An 18,648-nucleotide genomic window follows, 5' to 3' on the forward strand; every position below is an offset into this window, starting at 1 on the left:
CAACAGGATAACGACCCCAAACACAACCTCCAAGATGACAACTGCATTGCTGAGGAAGCTGAAGGTAAAGGTGATGGACTAAACCCAATTGAGCACCTGTGGCGCATCCTCAAGTGGAAGGTGGAGGAGTTCAAGGTGTCTAACATCCACCAGCTCCGTGATGTCATCATGGAGGAGTGGAAGAGGATTCCAGTAGCAACCTGTGCAGCTCTGGTGAATTCCATGCCCAGGAGGGTTAAGGCAGTGCTGGATAATAATGGTGGTCACACAAAATATTGACACTTTGGGCACAATTTGGACATGTTCACTGTGGGGTGTACTCACTTATGTTGCCAGCCATTTAGACATTAATGGCTGTGTGTTGAGTTATTTTCAGAAGACAGTAAATCTACACTGCTATACAAGTTGTACACTGACTACTCTAAGTTATATCCAAGTTTCATGTCTATAGTGTTGTCCCATGAAAAGATACAATGAAATATTTGCAGAAATGTGAGGGGTGTACTCACTTTTGTGATACACTGTATATATATATATTAACATTAACATGCAGACCATCTTAGGTTTCAATCCTAGGAGGTCACTGCACCCTTGATTCACTTTGTCTGCTTTCTTCAGCACCAAGAGATGAGCTGCGGGAGATCTTTAATGACATCAGCAGCAGCAGCGATGATGAGGAAGACGACGGCGACCGGCATGAAGACGAAGACCTTAACATTGTGGACACAGAGGACGACATGGTGGGTCGGCTCCACGAGAAGCTTAACGGATCTGATGGAGGAAGAGATGAGAGCAACAGCAGCAATCAGATTGGTAGGTTGATGCGTACCACATCTCAGCTAATGGGGCCAGAGATCAGTAGGTATGCCAATCAGGGTAAAAGACTGGACCCAGCTGATTTGTATTAGTGATTTGGTTAACAAGAGGGCAGCTGTATGTGTCTGGAGCCTGTAGTGCACATCTGGTATGGCGCACAGTCCAGCAGTGATTGGCAGGCCTGATCTGTCCAGCTGGACACATTACAGCGCTTTGAAATGTGTAAGTGCTTTCTGCTGCCCTGACAGCTCACATCAAACACAGTCACCAACAAATCTGCTTTGCTCCTAGGTGCACCCTGACCATCTGTTGTCATTTTATATTTTATTGCAGGTTAGGAATTGTATCATTTCAAGTTTTTATTTTTTATTTACTTAACAGCACATTCAGAGCAGTGATTTTTATTAATGATCATTTGTCATTTGGCTTCTTATTTTAAATGTGTCACTTGTGTAAACACGACGTAAAATAACAAATGGGGCTGCATAGCCGCAGACCAGTCAGGGTGCCCATGCTGACCCTGTCCACCGCCGAAAGCTCCAACAATGGGCACGTGAGCATCGGAACTGGACCACGGAGCAATGGAAGAAGGTGGCCTGGTCTCATGAATCTCGTTTTCTTTTATCACATGGATGGCCGGGTGTGTGTGCATCGCTTACTTGGGGAACACATGGCTCCAGGATGCACTATGGGAAGAATGCAACCCGACGAAGGCAGTGTGATGCTTTGGGCAATGTCCTGCCATCCATGTGGATGTTACTTTGACACGTACCACCTACCTAAGCATTGTTGCAGACCATGTACACCCTTTCATGGAAACGGTATTCCCTGATGGCTGTGGCCTCTTTCAGCAGGATGATGCACCCTGCCACAAAGCAAAAATGGTTCAGGAATAGTTTGAGGAGCACAATAACGAGTTTGAGGTGTTGACTTGGCCTCCAAATTCTCCAGATCTCAATCCAGTCAAGCATCTGTGGGATGTGCTGGACAAACAAGTCAGATCCATGAAGGCCCCAACTCACAACTTACAGGAGTTAAAGGATCCCCCATTGTGGGACTAATAAAGGATTATCTTATCTTATCTTATCTTATCTGTTGTTAACATCTTGGTGCCAGATAGCACAGCACACATTCAGGGGTCTAGTGGAGTCCATACCTCGATGGGTCAGGGCTGTTTTGGCAGCAAAAGGGGGACCAACACAATATTACGAAGGTTCTCCCCGTGTCTATGTGGGTTTCCTCCGTGAGCTCCGGTTTCCTCCCACAGTCCAAAGTGACGTCAGTTAGTGGATAAGTGGCGCAAGTTCAGTTTAACAACAAGAGGTCTGGGCTGTCTGACTGTACAAATGAGCTCACATGCCAATCTTTGGCACAGTAGCTGTTTTAATCGCTTCCTACACACACATTTCTGTGCCTTTACTGTAGAAAAGAGGGGGTGTGCAGCATTTATTAAGTACTCCGTGCAGCAGGATAATGCACACCATTGCTGCGCCTGAGTTTCAGTCTCAGTGGCGCTACCTGCCTATTAGCAGATTGGGAGGAATAGAGAAAAATGCAAAACAGCATATTTAGTTTATCTGATTATTACAGCCATAACATTAAATTTTATCAGCCCCACTTACCATATAGAAACACTTTGTAGGTCTACAATTACTGACTGTAGTTTATCTGTTTCTCTGCATGCTTTGTTAGCCCCCTTTCATGCTGTTCTTCAATGGTCAGGACCACCACAGAGCAGGTATTATTTAGGTAGTGGATCATTCTCAGCACTGCATTGACACTGACATGGTGCTGGTGTGTTAGTGTGTGTTGTGCTGGTATGAATGGATCAGACACAGCAGCGCTGATGGAGTTTTTAAATAGTGTCCACTCACTGTCCACTCTATTAGACAGTCCGACCTAGTTGGTCCACCTTGTTGATGTAAAATCAGAGACGATCGCTCATCTGTTGCTGCTGTTTGACTTGGTCTTCATCTGGACCTTCATTGTTTGGTGGACTATTCTCAGTCCAGCAGTGACAGAGAGGTGTTTAAAAACTCCATCAGTGGTGCTGTGTCTTATCCACTCATACCAGCACAACACCCACTAACACACCACCACCATGTCAGTGTTACTACAGTGCTGAGAATGACCCACCACCCAAATAATACCTGGTCTGTACTGGTCCTGGGAGAGTCCTGACCATTGAAGAACAGCATGAAAGGGGGCTAACAAAGCATGCAGAGTAACAGATGGACTACAGTCAGTAATTGTAGAACTGCGAAGTGCTACTATATGGTGGAGCTGATAAAATGCACAGTGAGTGTAGAAACAATGAGGTGGTTTTAATGTTGTGGTTGATCGGTGTATATATAAGAGAAAAAGAAATGTATTAACAAACAAAGTTGATGTTAGCTCCAGACTAGTTATTACAGGTATTACTGTCTGTCCCCAGTGGCTGCAGGTATAGTTGTTGATGAGAGCAATGAATAGACTGTAGTTATTCCTGCTACTTTGATGCAAACTATTGTCCTCTGATCTGCAGTGATGGAGTACCAAGTGCAGATTAACAACATCAAGACCAAACTACAAGAGACACGTGCTCGCAAGAAACATCAGGAAGATCTGATCATGAAGGTGGAGAACCAGGCTCTAAAGGTGGGTCTCTCTCGTTTTCTCACTTCTTTGTATATGTGGTAAGTTAATAATAAATATTAGTTTTAAAACATGTCAGATGTGCCACTCAGGTGACGCAGCGGCAAAACATACTAGTACACCAGAGCTGACGATTCAAACTCGTCGGTTTGAAACTTGGCTGGGCTGTGCGGCTACACAAACAACGATTGGCTGTTGTTCATACAGGGAGGAGAACCGGATAGGGACCTCATAACTGATGCAATTACGACCTCTGCTGGCTGATTGATGGTGCCTGCACAGAGACCAGGAATAATGCATTGATCAGGGTGTGGCTCTATGTACACAAAGCTGATTCGCATATGAACTCGCCTCGCGAGGGTTAAAAGATGCAATCGGCAACTGCACACGTGTCGGAGGGGGCGTGTGTCAGTCTCGCTCTTCTCAATCAGGAGTGGAGATCTGCATCAGTAGAGAGGAAGCGTAATGCAATAAGGTGATTAGATACGACTAGATTGGGAAGAAAAAAAGGACTATTCTGAGCACTAATCTACACCAGGTAGTGATTATGCTAAGACTACATTTGTGATTAGTAAGTCTAATAGTAAAGTATGATAAGGATCTTCAAAAAGTTTTTGCACTTTTATCTTTAGTTGGAAACGGTGGCGTGAGGGCGGGAGGAGTAGTAATTGGTCGTGAATGACTGAGAGAGAGCTTATAGTCAGGAATTAGCTGTGGAATTAAATGTGATTTTCACATTGTTGGACCGCTCAAAGAAGCTTTAAGGGGAAGAAGATTTTCATATGATGATGATATGAATGCAGCGGTGCATCAGTAGCTACGCGCTCAACCAAAAACATATTTTGCTAATAATGTTAAAAAGAAAACAATTAATGGCGGTAAAAACACACGCTGAAACCAGAGCTGGGATCTCGAATACATCGTATCGAATCTCAGCTCTTTCTGTCTGCTGAGGCTGAGCCTCGTTCTGCTCAATCAGAGCAGGGATCGGCATTGGTGGAGAGGAAGCATGATGCAATCAGGCAATTGGATGTGCTAAAAATGGAGAAAAAAGGGGAGAAAATACATAAAGAACAATATAAAAAAAAGAAAAAAATGCCTTGGAAGGTGACTATGTAGAAAAGTGATGTCATTTGATTTTTAAAATTGTTAATAGAGTTAAAAAGTGCGGAAAATTTTGAGGAACCCTCGTATGTCACATATGACCACAATTGCAGCCCTGATGCTCAGTATTATTTTTCGTACATTTAGACTGGATGCTTTATTCCCAGCCACCTGTTTGACAAGTAGCACAATGGAAAGTGGTCACATGGTGTTTCAAACCTTGCTGCTTCTTATGAAATGACATGTAATATACAGTAGATGCTGGTGGTTGAGGAAAAAGCTGTTATGTATAAAGCACAAAAAGTTGATATGAGAGCTAATATTTTTACACAAAGACACCGTTTGGGATCAATATCAGCACAGTTTGATACGCATATTGCTACAACACATACAGTGTATCACAAAAGTGAGTACACCCCTCACATTTCTGCAAATATTTCATTATATCTTTTCATGGGACAACACTATAGACATGAAACTTGGATATAACTTAGAGTAGTCAGTGTACAGCTTGTATAGCAGTGTAGATTTACTGTCTTCTGAAAATAACTCAACACACAGCCATTAATGTCTAAATAGCTGGCAACATAAGTGAGTACACCCCACAGTGAACATGTCCAAATTGTGCCCAAATGTGTCGTTGTCCCTCCCTGGTGTCATGTGTCAAGGTCCCAGGTGTAAATGGGGAGCAGGGCTGTTAAATTTGGTGTTTTGGGTACAATTCTCTCATACTGGCCACTGGATATTCAACATGGCACCTCATGGCAAAGAACTCTCTGAGGATGTGAGAAATAGAATTGTTGCTCTCCACAAAGATGGCCTGGGCTATAAGAAGATTGCTAACACCCTGAAACTGAGCTACAGCATGGTGGCCAAGGTCATACAGCGGTTTTCCAGGACAGGTTCCACTCGGAACAGGCTTCGCCAGGGTCGACCAAAGAAGTTGAGTCCACGTGTTCGGCGTCATATCCAGAGGTTGGCTTTAAAAAATAGACACATGAGTGCTGCCAGCATTGCTGCAGAGGTTGAAGACGTGGGAGGTCAGCCTGTCAGTGCTCAGACCATACGCCGCACACTGCATCAACTCGGTCTGCATGGTCGTCATCCCAGAAGGAAGCTGACGCACAAGAAAGCCCGCAAACAGTTTGCTGAAGACAAGCAGTCCAAGAACATGGATTACTGGAACGCCCTGTGGTCTGACGAGACCAAGATAAACTTGTTTGGCTCAGATGGTGTCCAGCATGTGTGGCGGCGCCCTGGTGAGAAGTACCAAGACAACTGTATCTTGCCTACAGTCAAGCATGGTGGTGGTAGCATCATGGTCTTGGGCTGCATGAGTGTTGCTGGCACTGGGGAGCTGCAGTTCATTGAGGGAAACATGAATTCCAACATGTACTGTGACATTCTGAAACAGAGCATGATCCCCTCCCTTCGAAAACTGGGCCTCATGGCAGTTTTCCAACAGGATAACGACCCCAAACACAACCTCCAAGATGACAACTGCCTTGCTGAGAAGGCTGAAGGTAAAGGTGATGGACTAAACCCAATTGAGCACCTGTGGCGCATCCTCAAGTGGAAGGTGGAGGAGTTCAAGGTGTCTAACATCCACCAGCTCCGTGATGTCATCATGGAGGAGTGGAAGAGGATTCCAGTAGCAACCTGTGCAGCTCTGGTGAATTCCATGCCCAGGAGGGTTAAGGCAGTGCTGGATAATAATGGTGGTCACACAAAATATTGACACTTTGGGCACAATTTGGACATGTTCACTGTGGGGTGTACTCACTTATGTTGCCAGCTATTTAGACATTAATGGCTGTGTGTTGAGTTATTTTCAGAAGACAGTAAATCTACACTGCTATACAAGCTGTACACTGACTACTCTAAGTTATATCCAAGTTTCATGTCTATAGTGTTGTCCCATGAAAAGATATAATGAAATATTTGCAGAAATGTGAGGGGTGTACTCACTTTTGTGATACACTGTAGCTGCTAATGGTTTTGTGTTGGGTTGGCAAGACACATCTTAGAAAGTGCTCATATGTAGCCTTAAAATCCACAGTCAGTACCTTGAGAGGTGCAGCCTGCATGATATTAAGTAAGCAAATTATATTTTGAGATACACTACCTAGGGATGGGACAGTATGGATTTATTTTTAATCCCAGTTAGAAAGCAACAAATCATTGCGGCATCAAGAACACAACATACACTATATTGCCAAAAGTATTCGCTCATCTGTCTTCACAAGCATATGAACTTGAGTGACATCCCATTCTTAATCCGTAGGGTTACCCACCCTCTGCAGCTACAACAGCTTCCACTCTTCTGGGAAGGGGCCATCCCCAAACTGTTCCCACAAAGTTGAGAGTATGAAATTGTCCAAAATCTCTTGGTATGCAGAAGCATTAAGAGTTCCTTTCACTGGAGCTAAGGGGCCGAGCCCAACTCCTGAAAAACAACCCTACACCATAATCCCCCCTCCAGCAAACTTTACACTTGGCACAATACAGTAAGACAAGTACCGTTCTCCTGGCAACCGCCAAACCCAGACTCGGCCATCGGATTGTCAGACAGAGAAGCGTGATTCGTCACTCCAGAGAACACATCTCCACTGCTCTAGAGTCCAGTGGCGGCGTGCTTTACACCACTGCATCAGACGCTTTGCATTGAGCTTGGTGATGTAAGGCTTGGATGCAGCTGCTCGGCCATGGAAACCCATTCCATGAAGCTCTCTACACACTGTTCTTGAGCTAATCTGAAGGCCACATGAAGTTTGGAGGTCTGTAGCAATTGACCCTGCAGAAAGTTGGCGACCTCTGCGCACTATGCACCTCAGCATCCGCTGACCCCGCTCTGTCATTTTACGTGGTCTACCACTTTTGGCAATATAGTGTATGTATTGTGACGAGTGGCTAGTAAAGCATTATTAAAAAGCATTAAAAAGGAACATTCAGTAGTTGGTACAGTAAATGCTAGTTGTACAGCTACTGGGTCGCAAACATGTATCAGAATACACTGATCAGCCATAACATTAAAACCACCTCCTTGTTTCTACACTCACTGTCCATTTTATTAGCTCCATATAGAAGCACTTTGTAGTTCTACAATTACTGACTGTAGTCCATCTGTTTCTCTGCATGCTTTGTTAGCCTCCTTTCATGCTGTTCTTCAATGGTCAGGACCCCCACAGAGCAGGTATTATTTGGGTGATGGATCATTCTCAGCACTGCAGTGACACTGGCATGGTGGTGGTGTGTTAGTGTGTGTTGTGCTGGTATGAGTGGTCCTGTGGGGGTCCTGACCATTAAAGAACAGGGTGAAAGGAGGTTAAAAAAAGTATGTAGAGAAACAGATGGACTACAGTCGGTAATTGTAGAACAACAAAGTGCTTCTATTTGTAAGTTAATATAAGTTTGAGAAATTTTACATCCACCTGACACAGAGAATGGATATAAAAGGTCATGCTTATCAAAATGGCTTTAATTTATCCCCAACCTATCTGTCAAACTCTCTTGCTCTTTTTCTTCCTCTCTTTTATATTTTGTTTACTTGTGTTTACTTATTTTGTGTGTGTGTGTGTGTGTGTGTGTGTTCCAGACCCGTTTTCAGGTTCTGCTGAACGACATTATCCATCAAGAGGAGTGTGAGATGGAGCAGGTACAGTTCCACTCTTCTTAAAGCTTGTATCATGGTGTCCATGTGTGCTTTCCAACAACCTCTGCTGTTCGTGTTTAAACTGACAGACACAATGCCTAATAATGCTGAACATCTTATTAATTATGCATCACTTCCCTCATGCTTCAATTACAAAGCCACATTTAGCCATCAATAATGTCTTCTTTTTACTCCAACAGCTGGCCTCACTGCAGGAACAGCTGGACTCTTTGATGGAGAAATGACCAACAGGGGGCAGTGCCATCGCTTACATCTGAACTAGCTCGGGCTTGAAGCATAATGCTGGAAATGACACTGATGTGATTTGAATTTGTTTATTCTCAATAAATTGAACGTGACTCTAGACCTGGCTTTGTGATACAGATGTTATCATGTTTTGCATCCATATATACAGAAGGTAATAAGATTGACAGGGTACTTTATTCATTTTTTTAATGTTTTGAGTGTTTTTGTCACGTCACTATGGGTGCACAGATGGGTCAGCTTTCTCCAGAGCTCTCTTTCTCGTGTCATTTGTAGCAGATTAGCTCCTGATAATGCAATCCACACCTTAATGATGTCAGTCCAGCTTATTCTTGGTCTTTCTCATCTTCTGAGTCAGTCCACAAGGTTCATAACATGAAAACCACCTTCTTGTTTCTACACTCACTGTCCATATTATCAGCTCCACTTACCATATAGAAGCACTTTGAAGTTCTACAATTACTGACTGTAGTCCATGTATTTCTCTACATACCTTTTTAGCCTGCTATCACCCTGTTTTTCAATGGTCAGGACCCCCACAGGACTACCACAGAGTAGGTATTATTTAGGTGTTGGATCATTCTCAGCACTGCAGTGACACTGACATGGTGGTGGTGTGTTAGTGTGTGTTGGGCTGGTATGAGTGGATCAGACACAGCAGCGCTGCTGGAGTTTTTAAATACTGTGTCCACTCACTGTCCACTCTATTAGACACTCCAACCTAGTTGGTCCACCTTGTAGATGTAAAGTCAGAGACGATCGCTCATCTACTGCTGCTGTTTGAGTTGGTCATCTTTGAGATTTTCATCAGTGGTCACAGGTCGCTGCCCACAGGAAGCTGCCCACAGGGCGCTGTTGGCTGGATATTTTTGGTTGGTGGACTATTCTCAGTCCAGCAGTGACAGTCAGGTGTTTTTTAAAACTCAATGAGTGCTGCTGTGTCTGATCCACTTATACCAGCACAACACACACTAACACACCACCACCATGTCAGTGTCACTGCAGTGCTGAGAATGATCCACCACCCAAATAACACCTGCTCTGTAGTGGTCCTGTGGGGGGTCCTGACCATTAATGAACAGCATGAAAGAGGGCTAACAAAGCATGCAGAGAAACAGATGGATTACAGCCAGTAATTGTAGAACTACAAAGTGCTTCTGTACGGTAAGTGGAGCTGATAAAATGGATGTATATTTTCCTCTTATATAAATGCAGTGAAATAGCTAGTTCTTCTAGCTGAGATCTCGAATAAATCGTATCGAATCTCGGATCTGCCTGCCGGCTGAGGCTGAGTGGCCACATGAACAACGATTGGCCTGTTGTTCAGATATGGGCTGGACAAAGCCGGATGGGGGTCTCTCTCCCATGACTGGTGCAATTACGACCTCTGCTGGCTGGCTGAAAAGACGGTTGCCTTAGGGTGTGTCTCGCCATACACAACGCTGAGCTGCACTGCACTCGTCAAAGTGCAGGTGATAAAATGCATACGGCATGCTGTCCACGTGTCGGAAAGGGCATGGGTTAGTTTCATTCTCCTCAATCAGAGCAGGGATCGGCATTGGTGGAGAGGAAGCATGACGCAATCGGGCAACTGGACGCGATAAAAGGGGAGAAAAAGGGGGAGAAAATGCTTAAAGAAAATAAATATATTATTATAATAAATCATATTTTAAATGCTGTACAAATGCATTTGTGAAATCAATAATAATAAATATAGTTCCTTGTTCCATTCTCTTGCTTTCTCCATGCCTTCTGTGGTTAAAGTTTCTTTCCATTTTGTCTTTGATGGTTGTAGTTCGAGGCTGGAATGGTTTAATCCCTGGTGCTATTGGTCTATCTAATCTTCTGAGTCTTTACACAAGTTCTGTCATAACATTGCCTTTAATGTTGTCATGGCAATGCCTCATCACTAAGCCCCTACCTAATTCACGGACCATAAAATGAGTCGTTTCCCATGTTATATGCAATTTACTAAGAAGTTTAAAATTTAGGGTTTGTGTTTAGTGATTTAACATTTTATTCGTGTAGCATATGAAATATGAGACGCAATATGAGGCGGTCCTAGCAATCATATGGTTATAACGTTAGTGTAACAGACTTTGGGATTTCCATAATCAGTGGAAAAGTGTGCTTCTATAGACACGTGATCATCTCTGTGCTGTGCCTCAAAAGACAAGTCAGTAACAAGTGCTCCAAAAAGTTTGTCTATGTACAGTTTATTTTTTTCTCTATAAACTCAGCAAACTTTAAGCTGCTCAGGTGGCACAGCGGTAAAAAGACACGGTGCAACCAGAGCTGGATTCTGAGTACCTCGTATCGAATCCAGCTCTGCCTTACCGGTTCGAGGCTGAGTGGCTGTATGAGCAGCGATTGGTCGGTTGCTCAGTTGGAGGGCGGGACAAAGAACTCTCTGTCTCTCTGTCAGAATGCGATTACGACCTCTGCCGGCTGATTAGAAGCGCCTGCACAGAGATGAGGAAGAGTGCCCTTAGGGTGTGTCTCTCCGCATGCAACGCTAGGTGGCGCCAAACTCATCAATGTGTGGGTGGCAAAAGTGCATCCGGCTGCTGCCCATGTTTCGGAGGGGATATGGGTTAGCTTTGATCTCCTCGGTCAGGGCAGGGTTCGGCATAGACAGAGAGGAAGCATGATGCAAATTGAACAATTGAATGCGCTAAAGGGGGAGAAAAAGGGGGGAAAAAACCCAGCAAACTTTAAACACGCTCGGTTACACTAGCAACTGGTTAGACAAAATGTCCAAGTTGTCAAAGTCTAAAGCTGCTAAAACACTTCTCAGGTAACTGAGTTTGGAAAGCATGTGAGACCAGTGCAGTGGTCCTGTAGGTACTTCTTAGGCAGTGGAATAAAGACTGATTGTGTCCATTCTTCTGGCCAGATCCCAGTCTCCAACACTTCCTTGCAGACCTTCAGTGTCATCTTGAGCAGTTCAACTGATGTCCTCTGGACCGGGTGTTTTTCGCTTAGCCAGTTCTAGCAGGGTAAACTTGATCTCGTGGAGGCTCCCCTCTTCACAACTGTGCAATTCTTCACAGTAGTCTTACCATCTTTGACACACCTTGTGGTTAGACAAGTTTCTTTCCATTTTGTTCTCGATGGCTGTAGTTCAAGGCTGGACTGGTTTCATCTCTGGTACACAGCTCTGCTGTTGCCTTTCTTTGCATTTTCTTCCAGCTCACTGCATAATGAATCTAACTCAGCTTGTTTATCTCACCTGAGCATCTTCTGCACTTCCTGACAGTTTTCTGTATTCGTCTGCAGACTTGTTTATGCTTCACGGTTCTTTTTTATTCACTCAAGGGTGTCACTGGAAATCCAGTTCCTGCAAATGTTGCAGTTTTTCTATACTGCTTCCTTAGCATCTGCTGCCACAGTCTGTCTGCTGTGTGTGGTTCCTCAAGTCTTTGGGTCTTCAAATTGTGTTGGCAAGCTCCACAACACAAGTGGCTTCCTAATCTGCTTTTCTTCTAAGCGTCATTGTCAATGTCATGCATTATTAACCGATCATTTCCACTGCTGACTAATCAGGATGTATTCAAACTGAGTTCTGTTGTCTTAATTTGGACACTTCTTGTATTTGCTCCTGTTGTGTTTGTTGAACAGTGTGTTGTTGATAACCAACATACACAGATTAATCATAACATTATGACCAAATCAGCCCTGACCCATCAAGGCATGGACTCCCCTAGACCCCTGAAGGTCTGCTGTGGTATCTGGCACCAAGATGTAAGCAGCAGATCCTTTTACTCCTGTAAGTTGTGAGTTGGGGCCTCCATGGATCAGACTTGTTTGTCCAGCACATCCCACAGATGCTCGATTGGATTGAGATCTGGGGAATTTGGAGGCCAAGTCAACACCTCAAACTTGTTATTGTGCTCCTCAAACCATTCCTGAACCATTTTTGCTTTGTGGCAGGGTGCATTATCCTGCTGAAAGAGGCCACAGCCATCAGGGAATAGCGTTTACATGAAAGGGTGTACATGGTCTGCAACAATGCTTAGGTAGGTGGTACGTGTCAAAGTAACATCCACATGGATGCCAGGACCCAAGATTTCCCAGCAGAACATTGCACAAAGCATCACACTGCCTCAGCCGGCTTGCCTTCTTCTCATAGTGCATCCTGGTGCCATGTGTTCCCAAGGTAAGTGACGCACACACACCCGGCCATCCACGTGATGTAAAAGAAAACATGATTCATCAGACCAGGCTACCTTCTTCCATTGCTCCGTGGTCCAGTTCCGATGCTCACATGCACATTGTTGGTGCTTTCGGCGGTGGAAAGGGGTCAGCATGGGCACCCTGACTGGTCTGCGGCTATGCAGCCCCATACGCAACAAACTTTCTATCAGAACCAGCATTAACTTCTTCAGCAATTTGAGCTACAGTAGCTCATCTGTTGGATCGGACCACACGGGCCAGCCTTTGCTCCCCACGTGCATCAGTGAGCCTTGGCCACCCATGACCCTGTCGCCGGTTTACCACTGTTCCTTCCTTGGACCATTTTGGATAGATACTGACCACTGCAGACCGGGAACACCCCACAAGAGCTGCAGTTTTGGAGATGCTCTGACCCAGTCATCAAGCTATCACAATTTTTCCTGCTTCTAACACATCAACTTTGAGGATAAAATGTTCACTTGCTGCCTAATATATCCCACCCACTAACAGGTGTCGTGATGAAGAGATAATCATTGTTATTCACTTCTCCTGTCAGTGGTCATAATGTTATGCCTGGTCGGTGTATGTACAGCACAGAAATCCACATGTATCTGACCCTTATCATTTCTTCTTTCACTTTCTTTTTTGTCTTTTCCAACTTTAGCTCTGATCATCGTTGATCACTATTAGGTTCAGCCTGGAAGTACATGTTCAGTCTCCTTGTAGAATCTCTTAATATCTTCTCATCCTGTTCGTCAGCACTTGGTGCATAATTAAGCAACAGAACACGAGAGGAAGTGTGTTATCGCGAATAACATCACGGCTGTGATTTGGTCAGAGGCACGACCTCAAGTGTTCTATTGCTGTTATACGACAGAATACAACAACAACAAAATAAAGAAAGAAAATAAATCAACGAAGCCCTGAATTTCATATTGAATATGCTTTAATATTGACAATACCTTCCACCAAAGGTATGCAACAGTAAAAATTCCCTACCCTGCCTTAACACAGTAGGCTAAAAAAGGCATATAGTTTAACACTACAAAGTAATGCTAGTTTGGAATAAAAATAATAAGCGAAGATGAAAGGAAAAGGAGAAAAAGCTAAAAATACAATTAATGAAGAATTAAAAGATAGAGTTATTTATTAGAGTTATTACGTTATTTGTATATGTTAATACTGAACTTCCGTTCATTGTGCAGTTAGAAAAAAAAAAAAAGGCTGCTCTGTAGGATGTGCATCGGCAACAGTCCGGCTCGCTTCGCTGGTGGCCTCTGTACTGTGTCTTCTGGGTCATGTTTCTGCCTTTTTAACGAGCCCTCAGACCTGTAATTAGTAAATCTATTTAGAGTTCTAAAAATATATATGCTAGTTTAAGGTCACTTGATAACTGGACAGGCACATTTCTTTTATTTTCTGTCCAGTAACAGACATGATCTCCTTTGACTCCAGACCGACATTGGACAATCTCTGAACTGCTGTGGCTCGCAAGCAGTGGTTGGTGTATATGCGGCTCGTACCAGCCTCTCTGCATGTCCGTGGAAGCATAGTTGCAAGCTGATTCACTGCCAGAGGACTCACGATGTACCACACTGCATCTGCTGCACACGCTGACTTTTTGGGATGTAAATAAAAGGCTGGTGCATTCTGTGGCATTTTGCTCAGATATTTTTCTAATGTTGCAACTGGGCATAGGCTGTCTCCAGGTTTGGCAAACATGAATCCCCTATAGTTTTCACGGTCTTGCTCCATAACGTCTTTGTGGTTTTTTGTTTCTTCATTAAATGACAGTGTGTAGTATTTTGTGCCGTTTTCATCTGTTTTGATAACAAATGATTTTTTTTGTAAGTGATCTGTTGCCCTCTTTACCTCGCCGCACTAAATTAAGTTGGATATTGAACCAAACTTTGTTCAGGAGTACTCTTAGATGGTTGGGATTACATGCGTTAGATTCCCTTTTCCCTTTTTTTTTTTTTTTAATTATCTATTAATTTGCCTTAAGTGATAATCTGACTCCCCCCCCCCCCAACTTTTATCCCCATTCTAATCGTGTCCAATTACCCTGATTGTGTCCTCTATACTGATTCGACCCTTTTGCCATTGACTGAGTACGCCACTCAACTGACTTGCGCCCCCTCCGGCACGCAGTCAGTACAGCCTGCATTTTTCACCTGCACGAGCCGAGTTCATACACCAAGAGACACTGCGCACGGAGGGTCACACCCCCTCAATGTTATTCCTCAGCCCTGTGCAGGCGCTGTCAGTCAACCAGCAGGGGCCGCAGTTGTACCAGTTATGAGGACCTATGCTCCGACTCTACCCCTAACCCTGAACAACAGCCAAATGTTGTTCATACTGCCGCCCAACCCAGTCGGAAAGGTAGAGCTGTGTTTCTATACGATGTATCTAGAAACCCAACTCTGGTGAGCTAGTGTACTTTACCGCTGCGCCACCTGAGCGGCCCTTTTTAGATTTATTTTCTCATCTGCGGTGAAATCGATGGATGATGGGTCGTTTTGTCTCTGCCTGCGCGTCTGATTGTTTTAATTGTTCCGAGGAAGACGTTGTTTGCAGGCTTAAACTCAGGGTCATTCTTTAAACACCAGGAACGACTAAGTGGAGGTTTGTTAAGGTACCTGTTGAGCCCTGTGCGCAGTCCGAGATAACTGCTGATACTATAAGGATGTTAGGCGTGTAGCAATGTTTCTGTGAACCCAGACAGTAAGTCAATGATGTTCACGGCCATATTTGCCTGTGAGCAGCCCTGTGTGTTTATCCAATAAACTGCCCTCTGCCTGACCACTTAATCATTTCAGTTTACTACCTGGTATTGATAACTTGCCAAGTGAATTAAGACCCAGAACATTCCTGTCCTGTCTTGACTCCAAGTCTGATATATAGATTGGCGTCTCTGCATTTCTCTCTTTGGCTGTTGCACTAATGAGCCAGTAGTACACTTTTCGATGCCCACCCTGTCTCTCACAGTGGGTGCCAGAGACTCTTTTATCCTGGGCGTAATCTGAGCCAGTATGGCATTGTTTTCTGAACTAGTCATTTTGTTTTGCAATTTTCCTCCCAGTCTAGTTGTATCCAATTACCTGACTGCATTACGCTTCCTCTCTACTGATGTTGACCCTGGTTGAGGAGAGCCGAGAATAACACACGCCCCCTCGGACACGTGTGCAGTAGCCGACTGCTTTTTTTTTTTCACCTGCACAATGCAAGTTTATATGCGGATCAGCTTTGTGTACGCAAAGTCATATCCTGATCAACACATTATCCCTCGTCTTTGTGCAGGTACCATCAATCAGCCACCAGAGGTCGTAATTGCATCAGTTATGAGGAATCTCCCTCCATAACCCCTTTTAACAACAGCCAATCTTTTCGTTTAGGCACCCAGCCTGCTGGAGGACAGAGCTGAGTTTTGAACCAACGAGTTCGAAATGTCAGCTCTGGTGTGCTAGTGTGTTTTACCGCTGCGCCACCTGAGCGCCCACTACTGTCCTATCTTGACTCAAAGTCTGATGTATAGCTTGGCGTCTCTGCATTTTCTCTTTAGTTGTTGCATCTTCTCTTTCTTTTGCCTCACTGCATCTTCTCTCTCTGTTGCACACTTTAATGAGCCAGTAGTACAATTTTGATGCCTGCTTTGTCTCTTAGAGGGTACCACAGACCCTTTTATCCTGGGTGACTTCTGAGGCAGTATGGCATTGTTTCTTGAACAACCTATTTGTGGCTCATTTGTGACTATTGTCAGACTCACATTGTGCTGTGTTGACCCAGTATGTGCCATGTACATAATCTGTCCAATTCAATTGAAAAACAAACTGGAATCATTTAGGGTTAATAATGTGGTTACATAAATAATACCCTCAAACGAACACTTTGTTGAAGCACGTTTTGATTTTATGACAGCATTCAGTGTTTTTGGGTAAAGGTGTGCCTGCATGGCACATCTCTACTTGATCTTGGCAATCATGCTTTCAACTGGATTTAGGTCTGGGTTCTGACTGAGCAATTCCTGATATTTGAAACTGTTCTTAATTCCTTCCACCTTGACTAAAGTCCTAGTTCCAGCTAAGCAAAACAGATCCAAAGCATAATGCCTCCACCACCATGCTTCACAGTGTGTATGGTGTTTCTTTAAGTGATGCACAAAGGTGTTTTTGCACCAAACATATCTTCTATATATCTTCAAAAATTCAACCTTGGTTTCATCAGACCTTAACACATTTTTCCTTCATGCTTTTGGCAGACTTGGTGTAGGTTTGTGTTAAATCTAGCCAGGCTTGCATGTTTTTTTTTGCTACCCTACCCCACAGTCCAGACTGTTGTGCTGTATTTTATCAACTTGTTAATGACTGTCACTGTGTTCTATGGTATACACCGATCAGGCATAACATTATTACCACCTTTCTAATATTGTATTAGTCCCCCTTTTGCTGCCAAAACAGCCCTGCAACTGTGATGTACTGTGTATTCGGACACCTTTCTATCAGAACCAGCATTAACTTCTTCAGCAATTTGAGCTACAGTAGCTCGTCTGTTGGATCGGACCACACGGGCCAGCCTTCGCTCCACATGTGCATCAATGAGCCTTGGCCACCTATGACTCTGTTGCCGGTTTACCACTGTTCCTTCTTTGGACCACTTTTTTATTTTTTTTACCCCTTTTTCTCCCACTTTAGCGCATCCAATTTCTACCCATCAATCATCATCTCACTAATGCTGGTCCCTGCTCCTAATCGCACTAGTCTGAGAGAGAGTCCCCATCCGGCTTAGTCCCGCCCCTTACCTGAACAACAGGCCAATCCTTGTTCATGTAGCCACTCAGCCTCAGGCGGCAAGGCAGAGCCGAGATTCGATACGATGTGTTCGAGATCTCAGCTCTGGTGAACAGCGTGTGTTTTACCGCTGCGCCACCTGAGCGGCACCTTTGGACCACTTTTGATAGATACTGACCACTACAGACCGGGAACACCCCACAAGAGCTGCAGTTTTGGAGATACTCTGACCCAGTCATCTAGCCATCATAATTTGGCCCTTGTCAAACTCGCTCAAATCCTTACACTTGCCCAACTTTCTGCTTCTAACACATCAACTTTGAGGATAAAATATTCACTTGCTGCCTAATATATCCCACCCACTAACAGGTGCCGTGATGAAGAGATAATCAGTGTTATTCACGTCACCTGTCAGTGGTTATAATGTTATGCCTAGTCGGTGTGTATATAATGCCTTGGAAATGTTTTGTACCCTTTTCCTAATACCTTGTAACAATGCACCATGGCTTTCGCTATAGGATGCAACTAAGTAAATGTCAGGAAAATCTTACTAGAACAGCTGAACTTTATATAGGGTTGATCAGAGTCGCTTTAAATGATGGCAGGTAAGTCATGACTACTGTTTAACATGAGTTTAAATGTGATTAATTAATTCTGAACACGGCCACATCCACAGCTAATATTAAAATGTGCACACTTATACAACCACATTGTAACAGTGCTGTCTGTGTTGACGTCTTTAATCCAATGCATGTGTGAAGGTAACATGGACACAAAGGTGTATATTGGAATATGCAGCTATCAAGGAGATGTCTTTTTCAGGAATTCCAGGAGGGTTAAAAGATTGGAGAAATAACCTTCCAGGAAGGTTCAAGGAAGGTTATTTCATTCTACAATAGTGAGGCTTCGAAGACCTAGAGTGTGTGTGTGCTTGACTGGCCTGTCTGCTGTCTAGACCGGAGTCCTATTAAAAATGTATGGCACGTCATGAAGGTGAATCAGACAACAGCGATCACGGTATGTTGAACAGCTGTCTTTTATTATTATTATTGTCTCCAAGTCTATTAGTAAACAAGAATGCCCAAATATTTCACTTGAAAAACTTTAACAATTACAACCCCAAATCAGAAAAAGTTGGGACAGCATGAAACATCCAAATTATCATAAAAAAACACAGAGTTTCTTACATTTACTTTGACTTTTATTTCATTGCAG

At 43.8% G+C, this 18,648-nt stretch overlaps 1 protein-coding gene across 1 annotated transcript in view; it reads left to right on the forward strand.

Moving 5' to 3' along the window:
- taf7 (TAF7 RNA polymerase II, TATA box binding protein (TBP)-associated factor) overlaps window positions 1-8,570 on the forward strand; it is a 38,293-nt gene extending 29,723 nt beyond the window's left edge. Inside the window, exons 10-13 of the mRNA XM_062999890.1 lie at window positions 619-813; window positions 3,341-3,453; window positions 8,150-8,209; window positions 8,407-8,570. Coding sequence (XP_062855960.1) covers window positions 619-813; window positions 3,341-3,453; window positions 8,150-8,209; window positions 8,407-8,451 — 413 coding nt within the window. The 3' untranslated portion in view covers window positions 8,452-8,570. The remainder of the gene's footprint in view (window positions 1-618; window positions 814-3,340; window positions 3,454-8,149; window positions 8,210-8,406) is intronic.
- Window positions 8,571-18,648: the final 10,078 nt, after the last annotated feature.

This window comes from Trichomycterus rosablanca, chromosome 8 (assembly GCF_030014385.1).
Source record: "Trichomycterus rosablanca isolate fTriRos1 chromosome 8, fTriRos1.hap1, whole genome shotgun sequence".
In the NCBI taxonomy this organism is placed as follows: Eukaryota; Metazoa; Chordata; class Actinopteri; order Siluriformes; family Trichomycteridae; genus Trichomycterus; species Trichomycterus rosablanca.